General features: G+C 37.3%; 1 protein-coding gene across 8 annotated transcripts in view; it reads left to right on the top strand.

Moving 5' to 3' along the window:
* Window positions 1-27,109, top strand: part of DMD (dystrophin) — a 1,890,745-nt gene that overhangs the window by 458,862 nt on the left and 1,404,774 nt on the right. For all 8 annotated transcript variants that reach the window (XM_066356826.1, XM_066356825.1, XM_066356822.1 and 5 more), the window contains 3 exons: window positions 11,944-12,123; window positions 12,433-12,561; window positions 14,205-14,375. In XM_066356826.1, coding sequence (XP_066212923.1) covers window positions 11,944-12,123; window positions 12,433-12,561; window positions 14,205-14,375 — 480 coding nt within the window. The remainder of the gene's footprint in view (window positions 1-11,943; window positions 12,124-12,432; window positions 12,562-14,204; window positions 14,376-27,109) is intronic.

Here is a 27,109-nt window from a genome sequence, read left to right as displayed (position 1 = left end):
GCTCTGCTACAAGACGATGCGTGGTGCGTGACAGCATTCCAGATGTTTACAGGTATCATCTACTTGCTAAGGACTAGAACCCTCTTAGGCATCCCAGATCTGATTTCTAGTGATCTCACAAGGGAAAGAATGGAAGAACTTCCAGATGTAGCTGGGTTGGTGGCGAGATTGGTTAGCTGGAGACACAGCTAGAGGCAAGAAGACTTCTGTCATCTCCTGCCTCATGACCCTGCTTCTAGATTGCAGTTAGAGGAGACAAAAAATGGGTACATTTCAAAGGAAGTTCAGACTTTTCTGAAGGGGAAAGAAAAGTATCTTAAATTCAAAGAACAGGAAGCAGATGCTTTAGAATAACAATAACAAAAATGACCAAAAGGTTAGTAGTGGGAGTTAAAAGTTAAACTACTAATGCTATTTTAAAATTCCAGAACTCCAATAGCCCATTAACTGTATTTTAAGTTTAAACAACATGCCCCGTGGGAGTAGTGATAAAGAGGAGAAAATTAATTTTAAGGTTTTTCTTTTCTTTTTTTTTTTTTTGTATTTTTTTTTTTTTTTTGTATTTTTCTTAAGCTGGAAAAGGGAGGCAGTCAGATAGACTCCTGCATGCGCCTGACCAGGATCCACCGGGCATGCCCACCAGGGGGCGATGCTCTGCCCATCTGGATCATTGCTCTGTTGCAATCAGAGCCATTCTAGCGCCTGAGGCAGAGGCCACAGAGCCATCCTCAGAGCCTGGGCAAACTGCTCCAATGGAGCCTTGGCTGCAGGAGGGGAAGAGAGAGACAGAGAGGAAGGAGAGGGGGAGGGGTGGAGAAGCAGATGGGCGCTTCTCCTGTGTGCCCTGGCCGGGAATCAAACCCGGGACTCCCATACACCAGGCCAACACTCTACCATGGAGCCAACTGGCCAGGGCCTTAAGGATTTTCAAAGTGTGGATTGCTCCTAGCTGTGTGGTCTGGACAGCAGGGACGCCACAGGGAACCAGTACTGTGGCGTTTGTTACCCCACAAGTGATTGGACATTCTGTCTTCCTTCGTACCTTACATATATCTGTTACTAGAGTTCACCAGGTTGAGATGAGCAATACTGACTGGCGTCTATAGAGCAGGGACAGAGAGAAGGGACGGAAATAGTAAACTCTAGGGAGCTTACTGGCACTGTGCAAGATCCGTGAGCTGTCATGACACCTTCTTGGACTAGTAAGTGGACATTAATAATTTCACTTGCCAAGAGAAGAGGGAAAATGTCTGTTTTCTTCCCTGGTGTTTCCCACGTATCTGACAGCTAGCACATGCTCAATAAATATCTGTTCAATAAAAGTAATTTCAATTTAAGAGATAAAAATTAAACATAATGATAAAGCAGTTCGTGAGAGAAGAGAAAAATGAAGATGTGCTATCAAAATTATGGTAAACTTAAGAACAAATGGAAACATGAACAATCAGGAGATCAAATGATTCCATTTTGTAGATGAGAAGATGGAAGTCTGGATACACAGAAAATCTCTGCAACTATTCTCACAAAAATTAGGGGATATTTCAAAGTGAATATGAAGTGATAAAATATCCCCTAATTTTTATGAGCAGTGTAGAACCCAGTACTATCTCTGATTTCAATAGCTTTTTTCTACTATAACTATTGTTATAAATTTTATTTTCTAGTAATTTAAGGTAGTCTAACTCAAATTAACAAAAAGGTATTTATCATCTTCAGTGAGAATGAAATACACAATGGTTAAATTTAAAGTGCAGAACACAGGCAGTCCCCAGGTTATGAGAGAGAGGTTCTATAGGTTTGAAAATGTTTAAATGTTTATATACATAGAAAGATAAAAATAAATACTATAAACATCTCTTTCAGCTGCACTTAATAGGTAAATGTACCTGTTTCAAACTTACATACAAATTCAACTGAAGAACAAACCTATAGAACCTATCTTGTTCGTAACTCGGGGAGTGCTGGTAACTGAGTCCACATGGACATAAGAAAATGAAAATCCTACATGCATTTATCACCTGCTATAGTTTGTAGTCAGTTGCCACTGGTGCGATTTTTAGATTTTAAATATTATTTATTAGTGTCTTAAAATCACCCTAATTAGTTGGATCTAAGTAAGTCAATTTTAAATATCATATTACTGGCCACAGTTGTTTGGCATATGAATTGAGCACAAATATTTAACTGTAGGAAAGTAAATATTATGTGACTAAGTAGAAGTTTATATGACGATCATTATGTTTGGAAGATACAAGTTTCAACAAGGTTTCATCTATGTAGCTTTCTGATTGAATGACTAACATATTTCATTTATTTCTAATTTTGTTTCAGCAGTCAAAAATTCAGTGCCAGTTAAATAATTAAGCTGCATTAAATCCATTTAATATCCACAATGTTATCTAAAAATTGAAATGATCAAATGTAATTTCCTGCAAATAATTTTGGTCCAATAATATTTTAAGTCCATCAGTTTTTGGATGGCTCGGATGTGCCAGTTTTCAGAAATTGACCATTAGATTTTATTAAAAAGAACCTTGCGATACCAAGAGTTGCCTCAGAGAATCACAAGCACATAGACATGTGGAATTTAATTTAGGGTGTTAAATAATACAAAGTAATTGATGTCTAGCCGCCTCTGTAACAAGTCCATTTGATTTTCACATTTCTTTCAGGGACATATTTTTCTAATATTTCACTCAAGGAAAAACAATTACAAGTTTCCTTAATTATCCTGCTGCTGTCGCTTCAGTTCTAAAATGTGATGCCAATCACCCCATAAAATCTTGTGACAGAATGTGTTATTCTCTTTTGCCAGGGATTCTCAGGGAACTTGAAAAGACTACCAGTGCCTGGAGCCCACCCCCAGAGATTCTGATTTTATTGGCTGAGGGTGGTAGGTGTTTCTAATATTCAGAGAGGCTTGAGAACCACTAGATCAGGGGTCCCCAAACTACAGCCCGCGGGCCGCATGCGGCCCCCTGAAGCCATCTATCCGGCCCCCACCGCACTTCTGGAAGGGGTACCTCTTTCATTGGTGGTCAGTGAGAGGAGCATAATTTCCCTTGAAATACTGGTCAGTTTGTTGATTTAAATTTACTTGTTCTTTATTTTAAATATTGTATTTGTTCCCGTTTTGTTTTTTTACTTTAAAATAAGATATGTGCAGTGTGCATAGGGATTTGTTCATAGTTTTTTTTATAGTCCGGCCCTCCAACGGTCTGAGGGACAGTGAACTGGCCCCCTGTGTAAAAAGTTTGGGGACCCCTGCACTAGATAATGCCACACAGGCAGTCCAGAAAGGTCTACATTCAGTTTAGCCAATCATGTCTTGTATTTTTTTAAGCAATCTCCTTTCAGAGTTTAAAGAAATCTGGCCTCTGGTCTTAGATTATCTGGATAATTGCCTCAACTCATCACTCCTCTTAGCTATAAAAGCATGAGAACTATTACTTATTTCTAAAGTCTGGTACACTATCATTCCCATGAAAAATTACATCTTTTTTTTTAGAGAGAGAGCACAGTAATTTATCTGTGAAGTGAAATAACACTAGCAGATCATTAACTTGGTACAATGAATGCATCAAGCAGCTGTTACTTAGAAAATAGAACATCTGTTAAATGCCATTGGAGTCACTATTCACTGTCATTATAGTTATAGCTATAATTTCTGTTCTGCACATCCTGCTTTCATGAAATTCTTCTTTAATAGACAATACATTATTAATAAAAAGTCAGTACACATTGCCATAAAATTCACTACTTAATGTTTTATGTTCTTTTGGAATTCATCATTATATTATTCCATCACATTAGCGTAATAATAAAATATATTCTAAACCTCTCGCTGTGACAAGAATAATGTAAGGACCTGAAAAAACAATTAATATCATACTTTATCACATTTAAGACGTATTAATTGTATGATACACCGCTGATTTAATTACAGCTGTTGCGGATCCCAAGAAACACCACCACCTTAAAAATAAATATAAATTATATCCACTCAATTTCAGAAACCTTAAAATGTGACCAATGCGCATCATAGAATGGCAGTAACGGGGCAATTTGTCCACCCCCCCCATGCATAGATTTTGTAGCTGAAGCTGAAAGAACTCCCTCCCATTCCCGATGACCAGAAATGGTATATTTATGGAGACTGATTGAGGCAGAATTCATTGGGGAGGGAACTCTTTTCAAATATTTTTATGGATGTGTTAGTTGGACATTGAAAAATGTGAAGTGGGTGGGAAGGAGGGTTAACCCCAAGTGGGTTAGGTTTCTCTGCCCCTGTTGGGGAGAACAACAATCTGTGGATATGTTCATCAGGGACCAGATAATCTATCCAACACTTTTTATCATTTTGTTGTTAAATAAAATTAAAATCTTTTCATCACATGATGGTCTGATCAACGAGACCAACCAGAGAAGTTTTTCAATGCTGCTGTAGCATCCATGAACTGAGGTGAGGAGCTGCTGGCTGAATCCTGATCCTCACATGCCGTTTAAAATAGCTGTCGTCAACTTGACAAGTGATAGCAAGCATTGGAAAGGTTGTAGACTAAAAGGAACCCTCATTCGGTGCTGGAGCAAGTGCAGCTGGTACAGCCACAATGGAAAGCAGTATGGAGGGTTCTCAAAAAGCTAAGAATAGAGTTACCATATGACCCAGCATTCCTTCTTCTGGGTATCTACACTAAAAACTTAAAAACATTTATTCACAAAAATATAAGCACCCTCGTGTTCATTGCAGCATTATTCACAGTGGTCAAGATATGGAAACAACCAAAGTCTTCTTCAATAGATGATTAAATAAAAGAGATGTACATATATACAATGGAATACTACTTAGCCATAAGAAAAGTTGAGGCCCTGGCTGGTTTTCTCAGTGGATAAAGTGTCAACCCAGCATATAGGTGTCCTGGGTTCGATTCCTGGTCAAGGCACAGACTAGAAGGGCCATCTACTTCTCTCCCCTTCTTTCTCCCCGTTCTCTCTCTCTTCAACTCCTGCAGGCAGTGGCTCAGTTTGTCTGAGCAATGGCCTCAGGCATTAAGGATAGCTTGGTTGGTCCAAGCAACAGCCTCAAATGCTAAAAATAGCTCAGTTGATTCGAGCATTGGCTCAGACGGGGGTTGCCGGTGGCTCCCAGTTGGGGTGCATGTGGAAGTCTGTCCATCTCCCCTCCTCTTACTTGAAAAAATAAGAAAGAAAGAAAAGAAAATATGGAATACTGTCATTTGTGACAACATGGTTAGACCTGGAGAATATCATGCTAAGTCAGTAATAAAAACTTAAGAACTACATGATTTTGCTCATATGTGGGATCTAAGACTGAAGCTCATGGACACAGACAGCGGTATGGTGGTTAATCAGAGGGAAGGAGAGCGGGGGATAATAAAGGGTAAATCAGACCGAATATATGGTGACTGAGGAATATTGGACTGTGGGTGGTGGGCACACAACGCAATATACAGATCATGTATCATAGGCATGTACACTTTAAACCTATACAATCTTATTAACCAATGTCACCGCAATAAGCTTAACTGAAAAATTAGAGTGAAATGATTTAACTTACAGATATGAGGAATGAGTCCCAACATATTTTACATCTTTCCCATGAATACCTGAGTGTCATTAGAAGAAATTAACCTGTGCTATTCATTTGATTAAAGAAATTTGAGTAGCATTTAAAAATTGCTATGGCCAGAAAGAAGTAGAGAACAAATCTATTTCTTTGAAATCATGGAAGTTAGTGTTTACTATTCTAACTATTCACTTTTGAGCTATCTAGTGTTACACATTAAATATGTAGAAAATAAGAAAAATTATGTCAGATTTTGTGGTGATTTATATGTAAATTGAGTTCTACTCTTATCAGATGTGTTTTTCTATGTCACAAAAGACCCAAGTGTCAAATATGTAGTTTACATTAAGCTACTGTAGGAACTCCCGAAATTGGATTTTTGACCATGTCGTAGGTCAGAATAAAACTGAGTAGGCGTAATTTTACTCTTTCCTTCAGCCTACAATCAGCCCTAGATGTCACATTACTCCATGACTGAAAAAGCTAAAGGTGGTGGCACAGTGGATAGAGCGTCAGGCTGGGACTCAGAGGACCTAGGTTTGGAACCTCAAGGTTGCTGGTTTGAGCTTGGGCTCATCTGGTTTGAAAAAGTCTCACCAGCTTGAGCCCAAGGTCGCTGGCTTGACCAAGGGGTCGGTGGCTCTGCTGTAGCCCCCTGGTCAAGGCATATATGACAAAGCAATAAAAAAAAAAAACTAACGTGCTGCAACAAAGAATTGATTCTTCTCATCTCCCTTCCTGTCTGTCTGTCCCTACATGTCTCTCTCTCTGTCTCTGTCACACGCACAAAAAAGAAAAAGCTAAAGAAGCTGAGTTAGAACTTTGTCAATTTAATCATTGAATTTGAACTTGCCCATTCAGAAGGCTAGACCTTCCAGAATTCTCCTCACTCCTCATCCCACTGCAGAAGAAGGCATGTGTGCTGAGGACTGAATATATTTTGAGAGGAAGAAATGTGTTTTCAATTCTTTCTCCCCATCTCAGGAACACCAGAAATAAGCACCCCCCTTAGAGAGGAAAGAGTAAGGGTACAGAGAGAATGGCTGTACTTCGAGCCAGAGATTCAGTTGTCGTAATATCTGCGAGTGTAGACATGCTTCTGTATGAGGAAATATGGAACATGGTTTCTTGACATCATAAAATAGATGTTTTTAGTTTTCAGTAAGTTGCCCAGATTACCCTTTTTGGTGGCTTCTGATTCCAGCCTTCATACTCTCGAATCACTTTGTACTTTGTCTTTAGTCAAGCCAAACCATCCAATTCTTCATGGTTAACCCTGGGTTCAGGTTATCACCCTGCTCTTGCAGCCTGTCATGTTTAACCCAGTCATGACTCATCTGTTTTCCAAAAATTATGTTCTTTCTAATGTGGTATCAACTTTGATTGCATTTCAGCTTTTCTCTGCAGCTCCACTGTAGATAATATTAAAGCAGGGTATACAAAGATTACCTCTGTATTTCTGGCAGTGAATGGCACATTACACAGTGGAGAAAATATAAGTAGCATCTTCTTCCTGACCAGGTAGTGGTTCAGTGGATAGTACGTTGGGCTGGGATGCTGGGGACCCTGGTTCGAAACCCTGAGGTCACTGGCTTGAGCATGGGTTCACCAGCTTGAGCGCAGTGTTGCTGGTTTGAGTGTGAGATCATAGACATGACCCCATAGTTGCTGGCTTGAGCTCAAAGGTGCCGCAACTATGAGTTAATGCTTCTCATCTTCCTCCCTTCTTGTCTGTCTGTCTCTGTTGTTTTTTGTTTTTTGTCTTGCTTGGAAAAAGAAAAATTAAGTAACATCTTCAGAAAGCAAGACCCAGTGTGTTTTTAAAGGCTAAGATCTTATCTACTGTATTTGTAAGTTATACCTTTTAAAAAAAATCCACTGAATAAGCACAGTATTTTTCCTAACCAAAAATACTATTTATACAAATGATTAAATACCTGTTTCTTCTTGAGTACCAACAGGTAAAGGCTCATTTCTGGCTCTTTTTACAGCACCGGTATAAATTTTCTAGTGGATCACTTTTGACGATAGTAGTTACAATCCACTATGATGATCACTGCTTTTTTTTCACGACTGTGATAACTTAGACATGTTTGCTTTATCTCACAAGGTTAAGGAACCTAAATTGATGCTAGAAATTAATCAACATTTCCTATTTGTTGGTTTCATTAATGGAATGAGGTATCCTTGGATGTTAAGCAGTTTCTCTTGAAAATTGGCTGGAGAATTTTGGCAGATGTTTAATATGTAAAAGTTGTCTGTGATCCATGAACAATTTGGAACAATATTTTCTAAATTCAAAACTTTTTTGATCTTCTCTGAGATCTGGAAATTTCCATTGCCTTTAATTGCATTGCCTGGCATGCAAGAGACAAATGTCTATGTGCACAAATTTTTATGTCAAAGCTAAAACATAGTGTCATCTTTGTGAAGATATTTTAAGAGATAATTAGTGATCCAAATATAAATTAAGATTTAACTTTGTGAGCTGTTAACTTTGCAAATAAATCAACTCTAGTGACAAGCCACTAGTCTGAAATAGAGGAAATCTGGAATGCTCATTTGCATATATTTCCATATCTTTGATAACATTATACTTGAATACAAGTTTTATAAGGATAGGGACTTTGTTTCTCGGTCACTTAATCTTCAGTGTCTAGAAAAATGTCTACCACATGTGGTTGTCAGTTTGTGTGCTACCCAAAGATGCAGACAGAGGGAGGTAAAGGACTGGAATCGAGCCCATGACCACTCACAAGTCCAACTCCAGAGGGGCTGTTTTCAGCCAAAGGAGCAATTTCTCGTAATTTTCATCATAAGGAGTCCTCAGGTTACGACAGTCTCGATGTATGGCATTTTTAGGTTATGACGCTCACTCCCATAAAAACTTAAAAACATTGAGATGTGATGTGAGTGTTTTGGCTTCCGCCGTTACCATCATACTTTTTTATATACTCATTTTTTTGGTCATTTTTTTCTGTTACTACAGTACAGTATACAGTACAGAATATTTCTGTCCTCTTCCTTTTTCTGTGACTTCATTGTTTTTATGTTCTAGGTGATGATTTGACAACTGTGTTGGGTTAGGTAAATGACTTAGGCTAGGGTGTGTTTTGACACACCAAAATTCGGCTTACGTCACTGTTCTAAGAACAGAACTGTATCATAACCCAAGAACCCCCTGTAATTAGCAGCACCTACGGCCCTGAAACAATAGTGACACATTTAGTAGGAGATCAATACCATTCATAATTGATACAAGAAGGAATGTCTTCTATGAATTGCTCAGCTCACACAAGAACAGCAGTGATACCTACATTACAATTACGGTATTGCCCCATGTAGAAAGGGTCCCCATGTATAAGATGCACCTTGATTTTCGGGCTAGGAATTTGAAAAAAAAAATCACATAAAGTTATTGAACTCAAGTTTTATTCATCATAAAATTCATACAACTCCTCATCACTGTCAAAACTCCCATCCATTAGCTTGTCCTCATCTGTGTCTGATGACGAATCACTGTCTTCAACAGTGAGCGCAAAACGAAGTGTGAAAAAGCAGGAAATGCATGTAAAAAAACTTCAATCACTATATAAGATGCACCCAGTTTTTAGACCCCAAAATTTTCAAAAAATGGTGCATTTTATACATGGGGAAATACGTAACTCTGTGCATGGTTGTTGCTAAAGTTAATTTGGCATTAATTACTTTAATTTTTGATATATTTATATTGAAACAGAAAAGCACAGATACAAAGTAATAAAATTAAAGAAACAATACTTGTCTCTTGTATAGAAATCATTTTATTCAGTCTTTTTACTGCATTTATTTCCCCTGCTTATTTGACGTCAAACGGAAAAACGAAATGTATAGTGTAGAGTGATTTCGAGTGGACGAGAGCCTGATAGTGTGGAGGAAGGATAGCTGCACAGACTGTTTGGGTCTGTTATAAAGGTAGGAAAGACAGCTCCTGAGCATCTAGGATTAAGGAAAGAGAAGCTGGCTCATAGAGACCATCTCTCTCCTTTTATTGGACCACACCTGTTAGTCTCTGCATATGTTTCATTTACTGTATTCTGCCATGTATAAGACACACCCTTTTCTGAAAAATTTGGGGTCTGAAAACTGAATATGTCTTATACAGTGGTTGTTGATTTTTTTTTACTTGTATTCCCTGCTTTTTCACATGGATGAGGAGTTGTATGAATTTTATGATGAATAAAACTTGAGTTCAGTAACTTTATATACTAAATTTTTTTCAAGTTTCGGGCCTTAAAATTAAGGTGCATCTTATACAGGAGGGCGTCTTATACATGGGAAAATACGGTACCTGTTTGTGAATGGGTTCCCTCCACTTTCTTATTATTGCTGCTTCCCAGTGATTTTGTCTTACTCTGGCTTTGGTTTGCTCTGGTGGATACATCAGTTCTATTTCCAAATGACTTCTCAGCTGGCGTGTTATATCACAGTCTCCGTGTCTCTCTGTTATGCTTATGTTTTTAATTTTAAAAAATTTATTGGTGTGACATGGTTTACCAGATCTGTAAAAAAGAAGGCAATCTTACCTTTTGCGATGGCATGGGTAGACCTGGAGATGATTATGCTAAGTGAAATAAGCCAGGAGGAAAAAGACAAATATATGATCTCACTTGTATGTGGAATCTAATAAAGACAGTAAACTGAAATACAAAATAGAAACAGAGGCAGCGTCACAGGGAACAGATGGACAGAGGTCAGAGGAAGAGGACATGAGGGGACAGGATCAAAGAATGTGAAGGGATTAGCCAAAAGAATACACATACATAACAAATAGACCAGTCAGCAGAGTGGCAATAGCCAGAGGGGAGGGGACTCTGTTAAATTTTTGAGAGAGGATCTGCTGGGCTCTGGCTGTGTGTAGGGGCGGGGGCAGGGAAGGGACCAGGTGGCTTGGAAGCAGGGAGTGCAAGATGATCACATGGTCAGCCATGGCATGTCACAAGAAAGGGGCTGTAGGTAGAGTTGACAGGACACATTTGTACTAGGATCACTTTCTCCATCAACTTCTACATATTTTATAATATAGATTAAATAGGCTTGTTTTTATGTTTTGCAAAACAAGTCTTAGAAAGTGAGATTTTTATATTACCTCTATACTTTCATTGACCTTGCACTGCACATAAGTATTTTTTTTCAATTATGAATGTGAGCACAAAACCCCAGTAATATCCGCAGTTCCTGTGACTTTGCCACCAGTGGAGATGACAGATAATTTTATATCAAAGTCCAGTCAGTGTATATACTTCAGAACACCAGTTAAGCTCATCACTGCTTTAATCCTAAAGATCTGATCACTGTAGTTGCGCATGTTAGCAAGGAAAACATGTATTGCTAGCTCACCATTTTAAGAAGGAGATTTTGTATATTATATTTCAGTACAACTGGCTTCATTTAAAATCCAGTGGGTTTAGTGTTATGCTTTTCAAAACATTATTATGAGAAAGGGTCCTTAAGTTTTACCAGATGCCAAATAGGATTGTGCCACTAAAAATCTGAACATTTCTGCTATGGAAATACAAGGGTACAAGCCCTGCCCAGTTGGCTCAGTGGTAGAGCACCAGCCCGGTGTGTAGATGTCCTGGGTTGGATTTCTAGTCAGGGAACACAGAAAAAGTGACCATCTGCTTCTCCACACCTCCCCCTCTCACTTTTTTTTTCTCTCTCTTCCTATCTCTCTCTCTCTTCCACTCCCTCTTCCACTCCCTCAGTCATGGCTCGATTGGAGGGAGTTGGCCCCTGGTGCTGAGGATGTGACCTCCACCTCAGGCACTAAGAAGAACTCCGTTGCTGAGCAATAGAGCACTGCCCCAGATGGGCAGAGCATCACCCCATAGGGGGTTTGCTGGGTGGATCCCAGTCAGGGCACATGTGGGAGTCTGTCTCTCTGCCTCCCCTCCTCTCACTTAATAAAAAAAGTAAAAAAAGAAATACAAGGATACAAAATTGCTGAATTTTCTAAAAGCAGTTGCTTATTTTTGGATGGGATTTCTAAGGTCTCACTGTTCTCAGTACATTGACAAATTAATTACATGTAAATATATTTAGGTGGTTAATTTGTATATCTTTTATATGTAAAATTTAAATACATATGAAATTAATCATGTTTATGAGTAGACATATGTTCACATATTTTCAATAAGGAAACTACAGTGTATATGATGTGATTTTTTATTATTATTATTATTTGTGAAAGCATACTGTAAGGTTTCAATCCCTGGGAGATCTTCCCATACTAACCATACACACAGCTATGTCAGTGCATTAAATCTTCAGACTACAACATATTATTCAAAGCTCAACTGCTGTCCTTTTCACAGGCTACTCAGAAAGAAATTGAGAAACAGAAGGCGCACCTAAAGAGTGTCACGGACCTAGGAGAGGCCTTGAAAGCAGTTATGGGCAAGAAGGAAACCTTGGTGGAAGATAAACTGAGTCTTCTGAATAGCAACTGGATAGCTGTCACCTCCCGTGCAGAAGAGTGGTTGAACCTCTTGTTGGTAAGGGAAGAGGCTGGAAGATTTTCAGACCCTCTTTATCACGTGAAAGAAATTTACATAAGCACTCAATAATGATATTTTTATTTTTAAATTCCTTCACTCCACATTGATACTGGCTCTTAATTCAATATCTATAATTGTATTTTAATGTATTTTCCATGGTTGTGCTATATTCCATATGGAGATCACACGTAAGAGTAATTGGCAGGTACTGAATTTCTGTCTATTAAAACTATAGGAAATAGGACAGACCTTTTAAGAACATTGTCTAACCAATAATATGTCATGGACTGTCTCTGTAAAATTAAGGAATACCAGAAACACATGGAAAACTTTAACCAGAATGTGGATCACATCACAAACTGGATCACTCATGCTGATGCACTGCTGGAAGAATCTGAGAAAAAGAAACCCCAGCAAAAAGAAGACGTGCTTAAGGTAGCAAATAACGTATTATGAGAAGTAATTTTTAAACAGCACAACAGTTATGTCAGTCATGTTTGTCCTAAAAGATAACAAGGGCTTCTTAATAAGAGTGAAAAATTCTCTCTCCCTCTCTCCTTCCCTCTCATCCTTCGTTTCTTTTTCCTTCCTTCCCTCTTTACTTTCTTAATTCAAATGGAAGTTAATGACTTTGAGGAGTTCTGTAATCTGGATATCTGTCTATAACCACCCCTCAGCTAAATGCAGGCAACATAAACACCGGTGAGAAAAGGATTTCAGAATTTATTTCAGTGCGATGTTGCAGATCGCTGTCCTTTTTAATAGTAGTACTGCCTTCCCTGCATCACTCACAGATGAATGAGCACCTAAAAGTCCGATCCTCTGGACGTTTTGCCAATGTTGTTCAAATCTCAGTAAACTATATGAAACTGAATTTATCATTTTTAGTTCATTTTTAGCTGTTTCTAAACATGGCTTTTTGTTCTCTTTTCGTGTTGACACCACCTATTAGGACATTAAGTCATCTTTCCCAAAAGAAAGGCAACTTAATCTTACTTCAAAAAATGATTCCTGTAAAGGCTATGAGAGGTATAAGGTGCAAATATAGCTTATTAATGCTTTATTATTTTTATTTGATAACATCTTTCTCAGTGAAAAAGGAAGAGGTGAATTTTCCCAAATCTCATTTAGATTTATGATTCCTTATTTTGTTTTGCAGATGTCTTCAATAATTCTATATGACTAATAGGTTACTAGTGGGTTACTAATTAAAGAACAGTCCACAATTCTACTTTCTGTCTATACAATTTGTTTCTTTTTTATGCAATTGGTATTTTCTGAGGATTTCAAATATTTGAATGAAAAACTGTAACTGGGTTTCCAGCTATCCCCAAAACGCATTACATTATTGCCGGTGCTTATTTTGCCTTCCCTTTGACCTTGACATAGAGTTAAAGGATGTCATCTTATGGTGAAATTCCTTCAGGGTCTTTGGGGTAATAGGAACTGAGCTATTTCACTTATAGTCCCTGTGACCCCTTGAGTCAGACAGAACCTCCTGCAGTCCCTCTGCCTGTGACACAGAATCTCTGTGTGTTAGAAAATCCATTTTGCCCATGGCATTCAATATGATAAACAAAAGGGGACTCAGGAAGGAATAGGAAATTGCTTTTCTGCTACCTCCTTCTTAAGGTTCTTCCACAGCTATGAAATTCAGCAAAGATAAGATAAAAGCCAACTAAATAGAAAATATTAGGGTTGTTGCAGGAGGAATAGGGAAGTGAGGCAAACAATCTGTGTCCTTCCTCAGATGCTCAGACTGAGTCCTTTAAGTAAACACAGATCAGAAGGAAGGAAGGACAGCTACCTATTTTCCTGAGAGCACTCACATTCTGATTCCTCTCCTATTATATGGGAGTTGGTTGACATTTTTCTTCCCTCTATCTGCATGTTTTTTGTTCTCTCCATCTCTCCTTCTCTCTCTCTCTCTCTTTCTCTCTCTCCCCCCTTCTCCCTCTCAGCCCCCCTTTTTCCTTCTCCCCTCCCTTCCGCTTCTCTCACTCTCTTGTTATCTCAGTGTCTTGCAACTTCCATTTAATTACTAACTTCAAGCCCTATCTCTTGCTCACGGCATCTAGCGTTTAAAGGCTGAAATGAACGACATACGCCCAAAGATGGATGCCACGCGTGACCAAGCAGCAAACTTGATGGCAAACCGCGGCGGCCACTGCAGGAAAGTAATAGAGCCCCAAATCTCAGAGCTCAACCACCGATTTGCAGCCATTTCTCACAGAATTAAGACTGGAAAGGTAGGAAGACCTGCTCCAAGGTGGAAACTAGTGGTAAATGATCTCGTGCGAAGGGTGCGCAGTGCTCTGAAGGGGGTGTGCAATCCCCACAGCAAGGTTTTCCAAAGGAAAATAAAGGCCAAAATGTATTTAAGGAAATTTTATCACTGAATCTTATGGGAGATCAGTCTCTCTCTCTCTCTTTCTGTCTCTTCCTCCCTCCCTCTCTCCCTCCTCCTGCCCCCCCACAGTCTTCCTTTCTCTCTGTTATTCTCTGTTTCATGGCACAGCTATTCCAGAACCGCGTCCTCCATCGGTTTACATGCACTTTCAGGGGTAACCTACAGCAAAGTAACAAACAGCACGCTGCAGGCCAGCAACAGCCAAAGCACAACAGACATCATCTAAAGAAAGCACTACTGATGTATTTGGCCAAATTCAATATTGCTTGTGTGTAATACGGATTAGATCTCTCAGATGAGGCCTTGTATATCTCCTGCATGTTCTGGGGTGTGTATACCTACTTAGCGGCTGTGCACATGTGCGCATGTGTGTATACTGAACTTGCTCTTGTTCATGGCCGATTCTTACTGTGACAGAGTCCATTAGGCTGTAATGATGTGCTCAAGCCATGACAACAACTGATTGCAAAGCTTATATATCTTAATGTTTGTAATGTTATATGTCTATTTATATTTATTCAATTTAATGGAGAACAAGGGGATATGGAACTTTTGCATGATAACCCTTCAGATTTATGTAATGCTGAATGAAGAAAAAATCTTATCTAATAGGTGGCATGCAACAATATATAAATACAGTATTATATAGTTCCAACTCTTTGGAGGAATGTCAGAATGCAAGGAATTAACCCCAAATTTATAAAATGTAGTTTGACACATATTTCAATATATATGTTATGCTTTGAAATACAAAAATGTATGTAAAAGAAACATTTATTTACATATACAGATAATGGCTAGAAATAATCTTAAATGAAAAAAACGTCATTGAACTGTTTGTGAGCAAATACGATGTAATATGTCAGGTAAGTATTGATTCCTGGAAAAATAGGAAAATACATTTGAAAAATTATAAATACTGACAGACAATAACAGCATGGTTTACAATTGCTGCATTTTCTAAGTGATACATTACTGTATCACTGTTACATATTTAAAGAAATTTATTAAATATATGGAATGTAATATGAATTTTAAATACTTTATGTCCGTGAAGCAGAGTACCTTTCAAAACTCACATCCCCAAAGCAAAAAGGTATTAGCTTATCTTAATCCATTGCTTCCTCTTTGTAATATTTGAGTTAACCAGTTCTGTGCATTTATATATTATTTTACGTAAGGCATTTTCAGATGAAAAGTATCTGACAGTTTTTTGGTTTTTTTGTAAGAATGTATCCTGCTGTTTAAAAAGAAAGTTGTTCTTTACTTCTGGAACTATCCCTAGAGTATGTATTATTTAAACAACCAAAAAGGTTTTCTTCATTCATCTAGAGAAATGAATGCTAATCTTTATTACTAAGTTTTGTATTCTTCCCATTTATATATATATATATATATATATATATATATATATATATATATATTAAGTGCTACTAAGCTCTAGAATATTTAAGAGAAAACAGGGTATTTCTTTATTCTGTCAACAGTAGGTTGAGATAAAAGATGGCACATGATTGTGATATGTAGATTTTGAACAATGAGAATGCATACGGCATCAACAGCCTCAGATTAGTGTGGCCGAGAGAAGTGTGTGACTTTTTCGTCCTATGTTCTGTACAGCTCTCTCACTATACCTGCACACGTCATGCTCAGATGAGCCACTTGGCGTACATCTTTTGTTTTCCATACTGAAGAAAGGCATAAGAGACTTATTTTCAATTATATATTCATTGGCAAGACAATGAGAGTTACTTTTTCAGTACTCCTTTTTCACTAAATGAATAAAGGCGGTTGGAGGCAATGGTTGACCCCATTTGGGAGTTTTGAAGGGACTATTATGCTCTATCATGAGACCATAAACATGTGGGAAAGTGTATCTGGCATTTGCTTATTTATTCATTTTGTCAGCTAATGATGTTGAGTATCCATTATCCTAGTGAGCATGGGAATATACAAAGATAGAAACAATACTTGCTTTTAAAATAATTAGTTTACAACACAGACTTCCATACTTATTGCAGTCCTAGAATATGCTGAGCAGTAGTCTGTCTTCATGGAGGTGCTCAATTACTGATTGAGGCTAGTCCCAGCAATCCCACATAGTGTATGTAATAGGAGGGGCGGTGTACACTGAAGCCTGAATTCTAGGCCTAACTTTCTCAGCATTAGGCAGAACATCTGATTTCTCCGCAACTTCATTTTAATGTGTGTAAGGTAATGGAGTTGAATTGGATTGGTAATTTTTAAAGGAAAAAGCTCGGCACTACCAAAAGAAGTAATTATGTAGAAAAGAATATATAAAATGAATAACAAGTTACCAGATGGTAGGATTTCTTCCCTTTTGTCTTTCTCCTTCCTATGGGGAGGGGATGGTTCAGGAGGTACAAATTCTGTTCATAGAACATGGTATAAAATTTCCGGGTTAAATTAGTTAAAATTAGGACTAATGAAATAGGTCCTTGATATTTCTAAAATTTGACAGGCCAAGGATCTCTTGTTGATACAGTCAGAAATTTAAAATAATGACTTTATGTATTTGTTTATGGAGTATGGTCACTCTGGAAGTCCTGGAGTTATCAGTGGTGACCTTTGAACTCAAAGTCAAGTTCCTATTTTTATAGGGCTTCTTCAAGGTCAGATTGGGTTGGAATATGACCTTTTTATGATTGAGTCTAAAGATAGTTTATGTTTGTTTGTTTTTATATATTTTTCCAAAGTGAGAAGTGGGGGGAGGCAGTCAGACTCCCACATCCACCTGACCGGGATCCATCAGGCATGCCCACCAGGGGGCATTGCTCTGCCTATCTGGGGCATTGCTCCATTGCAACCGGAGCCATTCTAGTGTCTGAGGCAGAGGCCATGGAACCGTCCTCAGCACCCGGGCCAACTTTGCTCCAATGGAGCCTTGGCTGCAGGAGGGTAAGAGAGAGAGAGAGAGAGAGAAAGGAGAGGAGGAAAGAGTGGAGAAGCAGATGGGCACTTCTCCTATGTGCCCTGACCAGGAATTGAACCCGGGACTTCAACATGCCAAGTCAATGCTCTACTGCTGAGCCAACCAGCCAGGGCTTATGGTTAGGTTTTGCATAAGAGAATAACCTAGAAGATAACCTATGGTGTTAAAATAAACGGAAGTAGATTGGGAAGGAATATGGGTAGAACATAGACTTAGTGTAAGAACTAATTTCAGGATCCTTTTTAAAGATCAACTGGAAAAGGCAGTTGAATAGAGCAAAAATTTAATCTGAAACTCACTAACAATGGCTGCATTTACTATTTGGTGAAGAAGACCAAATCTCTGTCTCCTGCCAGTACTGACCATTGGGAGAAATTCTGAAACCCAGAAAGCAATGGCATGGGGCTCTCGGTTTTGATTGGCTGAGAGTTTGTCCATTAGATGCAGCTCTCTGCAGTGGTAATTCTAGCCATCATTGAGGAGCAATATGGTGAGAAGACAAAGCTCTGAACCTCAAGGCACAAAACTTGCTTAGGGTGGGATCGGAGATATGACCCTTCACCCCTCCAGAGCCTCATTTCTACATAGAAATGTAGTAAGATGATGCCTGTCTTATTTTAACCTCAAGATTGTGGTGAGAATCAAATGATCTAAGATATGTTAAAGCATATATGAAAAGTCTATAAATCATTATATAGATGTAAAATGGTAATGATGATTAATATCAATAATTATTTCCATTGTATACTTAGATTCAAATGACCAAATTTTGAGAGTTGAGATAGAAATTTATGGGAAAAGAAATGGAGCAATAGGTGATTTGTCTTTCTGGACTCTTCTGGAATAGGCTGGGACCAATAATGCATGTCTTTGCTATTTTCATTGCAAGGACCAATTAGAAAGTGCTAGGAAGTTCTGCTTGCCCTAAATACAACCCTTAAAATACATAAAATAGCACCTTTTCCCATTTCAGTTCAGTTAGTTAGTAGTATCCAATGACTTCGAGAAAGCTTATTCCCTCCCAATCTGTGTGAAATCAGTTTGAGAAATGGCAGTTTTAATGGCGAAGGTCAGAATTAAAAATAAAAGGAATCAGTGATAATTTCAGAACCCTGGTTAAAGTCAATTGAATCAATGGGGAAAGACACCTCATCTCAACTTTTTCAGCTTTAGGGAGACTGAACTGGTAGTGTAACAGGACAGTGGGGAGGGATGCTGTCAGGAAGAGAACGTGACAGAAGATAGAAGCATATAAAAGGACAACAGGAAGGCGAAGATCAACTGACCACGTAGTCCTGTATTTTTGGCAGCTCTACACCCTTCTTTATCTCCTAAGAAACTAAGATGGAGATGAGGGTCAGCAATTTAGGAGATATGATATTTGAGGGAGATCTTAAAGAATTAAAGAAGGAAGGGTTTGGGAAAGGAACAGTCTGAATGAATTCTTACCAACTGTTTCAAGGCACAGTGTTTGGTACTGTGGTGCCTATATTGCTAAGAATTTACTAGCAATTCAAGGAGCTTACTGTTATAGGTGGGCCAAGAAGTGTCATGGATACTGTGCTGAGAATGAGTGTATGTTGAGTGACTTTGGCAGCCACTGTGGCAACAGAGTGGAGATAACAGGTCCAGATAAACCTATGGAAAAGCCCCAGTGTGTTCAATGGAGAGTAAGTTTAGTTTGGTTACAGAATATAGAGCATGGAGCATGAAGCTTCAGTTGTACATGAGACAGAAAAGGATGATTAGACACAATGTGCAGAGGTCATGGCAACCAGTCTGGTAGTTTATGCTTAGTTCAGTGAGCAATGAGTTCTTGATGGTTTTCTTCATGCGCCATTGAAAGATTAGACCAGCAGTGGTTGTGAAGAGAATTCAACTGAATCATGACAGGCAGTAGGGAAACCAATTTGGAAGCTATAGCAATAGTCTAGATGAGAAACAGTGAATACTCAAATACGGACGCATCTCTGGAGATGGAAAACAAGTGACAGTCTAGAGCAGCGACTACCAAACCTTTGTGTACTTGGAGGAATAGTTAAAACACAAATTGCTGCCCACTGCTCCTGGAGATTATGACTCAGTAGGCCTTGGGTAGGGCCTGATAATTTGCATTTCTATCAAGTTTCCAGGTGATATTGATGCTAATTTTCTAGTGGACCACACACTGAGACCCACTAGTCTAGAGACAGCAAGTAGACTAGAGTTAAATTATTACGTATGAGGGTCAAGAAGATGATAAACTGAAAATGACTCAAGATTTAAGACTAGTTGAGTATGGAAGTCTGCATGGGAACTACAAGAACAAAATGTGCATCAAGATACATTTGTTACATTGCTATATTTAATATCAAAAGAGTGTTGAGTAAAACAGGCTTTTTCTAGCATGTCCTATTAATATAGGCAATTACTTTACATTGTTGCAGAATATTATGAAGCTTATACACATAATTTGTATACATTTCTTTTCTCTTCTAGAAACTTAGACAGTTCACTTTAATGTGTAACCAAAATTTTAAATTACTGACCCTCCTCTGAGGAGAAAGGTGACCTTGTTTTCTATGTGTCCCAATTATTTTTTAAGATTTGTGTGCCATTGGATATTATATACCATATTTTCTTTTAATTTCCAAGTGGGCCTTAAAATTGTTGAGATTTGGACAAACTGATATCGTATATGTAAATATTTATAGTTTTATTGTCAAGTTTTTAACCTCCAATCAGTGTTAGCAGATTAAAAGCAATTGTTCAATGGGCTTCATACTTTCAAATATATCTACAGCTATGAGAAAGCCAGCGAGTTTCCCATTTATTGTTAAATACATCAAGAAAAACCCACACGGGTGGGTCTAATCGTCTCTTAAATAATGATTTTATATGTGAAATGTAATATATAAATCCTGCAACAATAGTTTATACAGCTACTTTGACTCTCCTAAACATCAGTGGGAAAACAGTAATACATCTTATAAACATGACCTAGAATGTCAGAACATGGTTTATTGGCTCTGAACATTTTAATTAGAACCTACTTATCAACAATTAGCATTATCAATATAAATATGTTGATCTTTTTTCCCTTTTTAGCCTGTTTATAATAAAATACCTTCTATAATAGAAGAGAACAGGATCCGTAAATTGGTGCAGTTATTCTTATTATATATGTACTTTTTAGTGAAATTTTCTATGAAGAGATTATAATAGAAAGTATAGATGAAAACGTAGGTAAAGATCTACAGACATTGCACAATTTATAGAGTATGAAACATGTCACAATTACAGCTAAAATCCTGAAGTAATAGTAACAGATTAATACCCAAACTATGTATTGATACTAATAGACCTGCTAATTTTCTTTTACTAAAATAAATGTGAAATGAACCTGGTATTGGAATTTCTATATTAACATTTTTTTCACGATTGAATTTCCTATCCCTATAGCAAGGTTCATTCTGTTGAAACTCTGGTAAAAATTCCCTTTTGCAATTATCTAAAATGTTTCCAAAGTAGACATTAATTGAATTTGGTGAGCAGTGTCATGGGCTAGAACTAACTGTGGCTTATTAGCATGACACTCTAAGTGATTAAATATGTTGGTTGATTCCTGACTGTGATCCTTTAAAAAAGAAAATTAGTCCTTCAATCAGTCAACAGATGCAAAAGTAATCATTTCTTGAACTAGGGACTTCCCACATTTATAGGGGGCAGTGAGAGCCAGTGAGTTGGTCAAGTTCTCACACTTAGATAGCTTGGTTACACAACGTTAGATCCCAGTCCATGGATTTTTCTGCTCCCGCATGCTGACCTTCATGAACCTTATTACCTATATTGATTTCATCAGATGTATGTTAGTCTAGCATGTGTTAGCATAAATATATCTAGTTTTGCTAAAAACACAGTTACTTTAGTACACTTCTTTGTATTCCAAACAAAAATAATCAAATGAAGGACAGAAATGAGAGAGGAACAGAGGTAAGGAGAGAAAGAAAGGAAATAGAAAAAGAAGACAAAATAAAGTTTTTTACAATGTTGTTTTCACTTTTAATTCAACTTTCTCCCCATATATATATTTTAATGCTGATTCCTTTTCACCTCTATTTCAATTGCTAGTACTAAATTAATGTAATCACGAGGTAGAAAAATATTAAAGTTATACTTAACATGAAGGGGACAGTGGACTGGTACTTGAACCACCAATATATCTTAACCAGCTAATATATTTTGTAGCCAATTCTGAAAAGTGTGAGCATAAAATTAATCTCATCAATGCAAAACCAATAGGAATGTCCTGGGTAATATCCTTTAAATAGCTTCACAAATTTGGAAAGTTATCACATTTTTTTTTTCATTTTTATCCCCAAGGCATCAAAGATAAAGCAATACCTTACCTAATATCAAAAGAATGCAACCAATGAAATGTCCCTATTGCAAGCTGAATTTGTTTTAGGTTTATGTATCATTTCTTATATTTCTTGGAGTTCTCGCTTATGAATTTCAATGAGTAAATGAATAAATCTTTACACTACATTATCTGATAATATTTGTTCTAGATATATATTTTCATTATGCCTATTTCTCTTTGTAGGTTTTCTTTCCTCTCCAGATATTTTGGTTTTAATAACTCTTCATACCATATCAGTAGTGTATCTTTTCTGTATTACAGGATGTTACTGGTCCATGAAAGTTGATTCATTTCAGTTTCCATGAATTATTCCTATTTCATTTTATTCTATACCAATATTGTAATGATAAATAAATTTCAAAGCTACAGAATGAAAAGGGGGGACTGATTGATTTGAAGCTATTTTCAGCCAATCGGTAGCACTTGGGTTATTTATTTTCAATTTAGATTTTAGTGTAATTTGAATGTAGTGACCATTTATCGTGATGACTGAGATTACTTATTCCATATTAACAAATGTTTACTCTACTGTCTGTGTAAACACAGTCATTATTATGTTAGTGTATCTATGCACGTTGGAAGTAATATTTAACCAAAAGAAAGCTTGCATTTAAAAAAATGACAAAATGTATCTGAGTACTTTGGAATGCTTCCAATGAACAATGAATTAATTTGTAATTGATTTTGCTCTTACCAGTCTGTGATTGTTTGTTAACTTGTTATATAAGTCACCTTTAATGCTAAAATTTTAAGAAAGCCTTAAACTTCATTAATCCTAAAGCATACAGCAAAGCACAATTAATAGCTGTTCAGTACTCTGAAATAACATTAAAATATCAAGGAAAACAAAGTGTTGTCTTTCTCAGTTTCTCTGTCTCTTCTTTCTTTTGTGTCCGTTTATCTATCTCTTTGGTTATTAAACTTCCCTATGTTTTCCTTTATTTGTATTTTGTATGACTGCACAGTCATGCCAAAGCTCTTAACATGCAAAGGTAAGTAAAGAATTGTACAAAACCTATGCCTGGTCTATACCTCCTCCTGTGATACTATAACTTTGTGTGACTATTTTCTATGTACTCTAAAACCTCTCCTTTGTACGCTGTCTAACACTGTGTGGTTTAATTGTGATTCCGGTTTTCTGTGGTCATAAATTTTAGTTCAAGTCAATAGAAGTAATTCACACAATAATTAAGATGATTTACCCATCATTGATTTCAACTTCTTCAAATAATTTAATCTAATTCTGAACTGAAAAGTTGGATATTATATACTTCATATGTTTTAAACTTGGGTAACTCAAGAGTGAGCTATTAAATTATGGATTCCTGCTTATATGCATTTTATAAATTTTCATAAGAATTACAAATTACAAAGATAATGAAGACCAAGAATGACATATAAAATTTTTTTGGTCAGGAAAATGCTTTTCATATTAGAATTATCATGACTCTTAAGGAAGGCAGTAAGTTTTCCCAAACCCTTGTGTTGGAACAAAGATTAATCACACAGATGTCACATGGCTGGTCTGATAGGCCAATAGCAGAGCGAAAATGATTGAGTTGAGTAGCTATGCTTATTTTGATTACAAAATTGGTCACCGGTTAATTTAGCTAATATATTGGGTGTTCTAAATCTTGTAACTGACATCATAAGCTCCTTTTCTGTATAAAAGAAGAGTTATGTTTGTTATGCAAAATATAGAGTAGTGTAAAATATATTCCCCCTTCAAGAATTAAAAAGTGTACTGATGAGACAAAGCATAAACCCTTGAAAGTCAAATGACATTGTATTCAAATGTGTAAGATCCTGAAACACAACCTAGAATTACACATAAATGATGAATAGACTGCTGATATAACATGTCAAACCCGTTCCCATAAGTTTTTCTATTCCCAGATGGCTTCCTGAAAATTCCTCTCAGAAAACATATCTGAATGCAAGTGAATAAGATGGACATTTCCTGAATTATCTAAATCCACTGGAATTCACTGAATTAAACATTAGTATTTTGCCTATTATTAGCAAGATTAATCCTGTGGCATATTTCAAACTGATAATGATCTATTGGTCCTTTTCAATGTTGTTGGTATAATAGCTACTACTGCTCTATACTGTCTGATATGGTAGCCATGGACCACATATGGCGATTGAGTATTTGAAGTATGCCTACTCAGATGTGCTGTATGTGTTAAACACACAGTGGGTTTTGGGACTTAAAATGAAAAAGTAAATGTAAAATATTTCATTTATGTTGATTATAGGTTTATATGATAATAGTTTGATCATATTGGTTAAGTAAAATATCTAAAATTACATACCGCCTGACCTGTGGTGGCGCAGTGGATAAAGCATCGACCTGGAAATGCTGAGGTCGCCGGTTCGAAACCCTGGGCTTGCCTGGTCAAGGCACATATGGGAGTTGATGCTTTTAGCTCCTCCCCCCTTCTCTCTCTCTCTGTCTCTCCTCTCTCTCTCTCTGTCTCTCCCTCTCCTCTCTAAAATAAATAAATAAATAAATAAATAAATTTAAAATTACATACCATATTTTTCACTCTATAAGATGCACCTGACCATAAGACAAGTGCATCTAGTGTTTTACAGAGAGAAATAAGAAAAAAATATTCTGAACCAAATGGTGTGTTAAAATATTTAGTACAATACCATATTTTTCACTCCATAAGATGCACGGTCATTTTCCCCTCCACTTTTGAGGAAAAAAAAGTGCATCTTGTGGAGCAAAAAATACAGTATATGGCTCACATTGTATTTCTATTTAGCTGCACTGCTATAGGTAAACAAAATCCTTTACCTTCAGAGGAAAGAACTTTCTGTCAGTTGATAAAATTTGGGGGACATATTCATGTGAAAAGTGTCTCATTTCCAACATGTACCCTAATATATCATCCTTCTGCCTTCAGTTGTATACTTTCAGCAAGGAGAAAGTCACTACTTTAAAATTAGTGCTTTTAGAAAGAAAAAATATATTTCCAATGTTCATCAGTTGTTCCTATAGTAAACAAAAATTCAGACTGCAAATAATTTCTGTTCATTGATTCTGGTTGTTCATTTTGGAACCACAGAGATTAATTCAAATCCCTAATCTGCATAGTGACCTTTTTAACGAATGCAGAGTAGGCTTGGATCAGGAAATCTGGACTCTAAGCATATTCCTAATGAAATCTAAGCTTACATTATCTTGCTTGGATAATTTAGTTATTCATTTTGTAGTAGTGTTTCCTAAAATCTGTTTATATCTCCTTATATTACTTTTGTACCAGCTGGTATCATGTCGTTGGTAGCATTTGGCCAGAAATTAATATACATCCACACATGAAGTGCTTATCAGAAAGGCCTTTTCAATTTTATAATGGAAATTGTGTTATTTCAAATTCTAGATTCATTTAGAAACTCCCTTGAATTGTTTATTTTTATTCACTTAGTTTTTTAGGAAATCAGTATATTGTACACCTGAAACTAATACAATTATATAATATTTCATACCAACTACATGTTAAAAATACTCATTTAAGAGTGTATAGTGTGTACTGGAAGTGACTCTAGGTTGGACAGGACAGCTAAACTTCTCCTCATCTTCATGGGGTGTTCATGGAACCCATTCCTCTTGCTTTGTGGGGGATGCATGCTTTTTATGTCCCTAAATAATGTGAAAACACCACACAGGGCAGAATATGTGCACAGCCCTATGACGCTCTCTTTGAGCCCACTCCTCTACATTGATCCAGATTAATAAGTCAATAATTTTTGTTGTTCAGAACGACACAGCTTTGCCAAACGGGAGTGTCAATTTCTTTGTGTTCACCATGAACTTGTCATATACCTTGGGAAAATAAACCACCATGTCAATAAGTTTTATCCTCCATAAACAGTATGTTTTAAAAAGAGGAATTCTTGAATTGAGCCAACAGGTGGGTCTGATTTTGAGAGGAAGCCATAAGAGCCTATATTTATTGCACATGTAGAAAATAATAACCAGTGTTGGTTGAGCATTTTGGATATATTGGACAACATTCTAACATATTTGATTCTCCTAGTATTTCTATGAGATAGCTATTTTCCTTATTCTTACGTTACAAATAAGAAAACTGAGGCTCAAAGAGGACAAATAGCTTGTCCTGGTTCCCTCAGCTAGTACATAGTGGAACTTGGGTTCAGTCTAGGCATTCGCATGGAGGGGCTTAGACTGTTCGCCAGAACATTAGAAACATTCTGACGACCTTGAGGGAGAGGTAACAGGAGCTGGCCTGTAGACTGGCACCAAAGGTCAATATTAGGATGCCTCCTAAACGGCTAGAAAGGTCTTTAGGACAAGATTAGGGGAAGCCTTGACCATCTCGCTGGATTTTGGACATGATTCTACTTGTAATTTTGAGCAGAGAAATATCATAATGAAAGCCATGTTTTGGGAGTGTATTATTGACCTGATCCCAGTGCGCAGGATAGAACTGGCGCACTGGTGAGGTGGGAAGCAGATTATACCCCTGTATGGTTGTCATTGCCATAACTCCTTGTGAGGGGAGGAGACAGGATCTCTGGGAACAGAAGGTCAGTGGGTCGTGGTGACCTAATTGGCAATGATTTGATATTTATTGGACAGCAGGGTCAAGCGTTGAAAAATGACACAACACACATTTTAAACCTGAGTGACTGAGAAAAAATGGTCATCTCTTAACAAGACTTGGGCAGTTGATGTTGCCAGCAGTTTGGCGGAATGATAATGAGCTCATTTTTAGACAGGTTGAACTTCAAGTGAGAACTCACCTGGCTTTGGGGGACTTTAGATTGGGATTCAGAAGGAAGTCATAGCTAAAGATGACTATTTGGGAGATTTTATGAAAGCTGTGGTTAAATTTTGGAAGATCATAGAATTTATTAGGGAAGAGGATTTAAGAAAATGGTAGGGAGGCCCAAGTTCTGAGCCTCTGAAGCTGCTACATTTGAGTATGTGGAGCAAGGAGGAGCTGAGGAAGGAAGAGGTGTGGGAGGAAAACACCAAAACAAGCAAATGGGTCCATTTTATTTTGACATCTAAACACTGAATAAAAGTTATTTTAAACATCATCTATCATCAGATAGTCACAAAGCCATGTAAAGCAGTGGTCCCCAACCCCCGGCCCACGGACCGGTACTGGTCCATGGGCCATTTGGTACCAGTCCTAAGAGAAAGAATAAATAACTTACATTATTTCTGTTTTATTTA

This window comes from Saccopteryx leptura, chromosome X (genome assembly GCF_036850995.1).
Source record: "Saccopteryx leptura isolate mSacLep1 chromosome X, mSacLep1_pri_phased_curated, whole genome shotgun sequence".
Taxonomy (NCBI): Eukaryota; Metazoa; Chordata; class Mammalia; order Chiroptera; family Emballonuridae; genus Saccopteryx; species Saccopteryx leptura.
The sequence above is the reverse complement of the archived record's forward strand: the minus strand, read 5'-3'. Positions and strand labels throughout refer to the sequence as shown.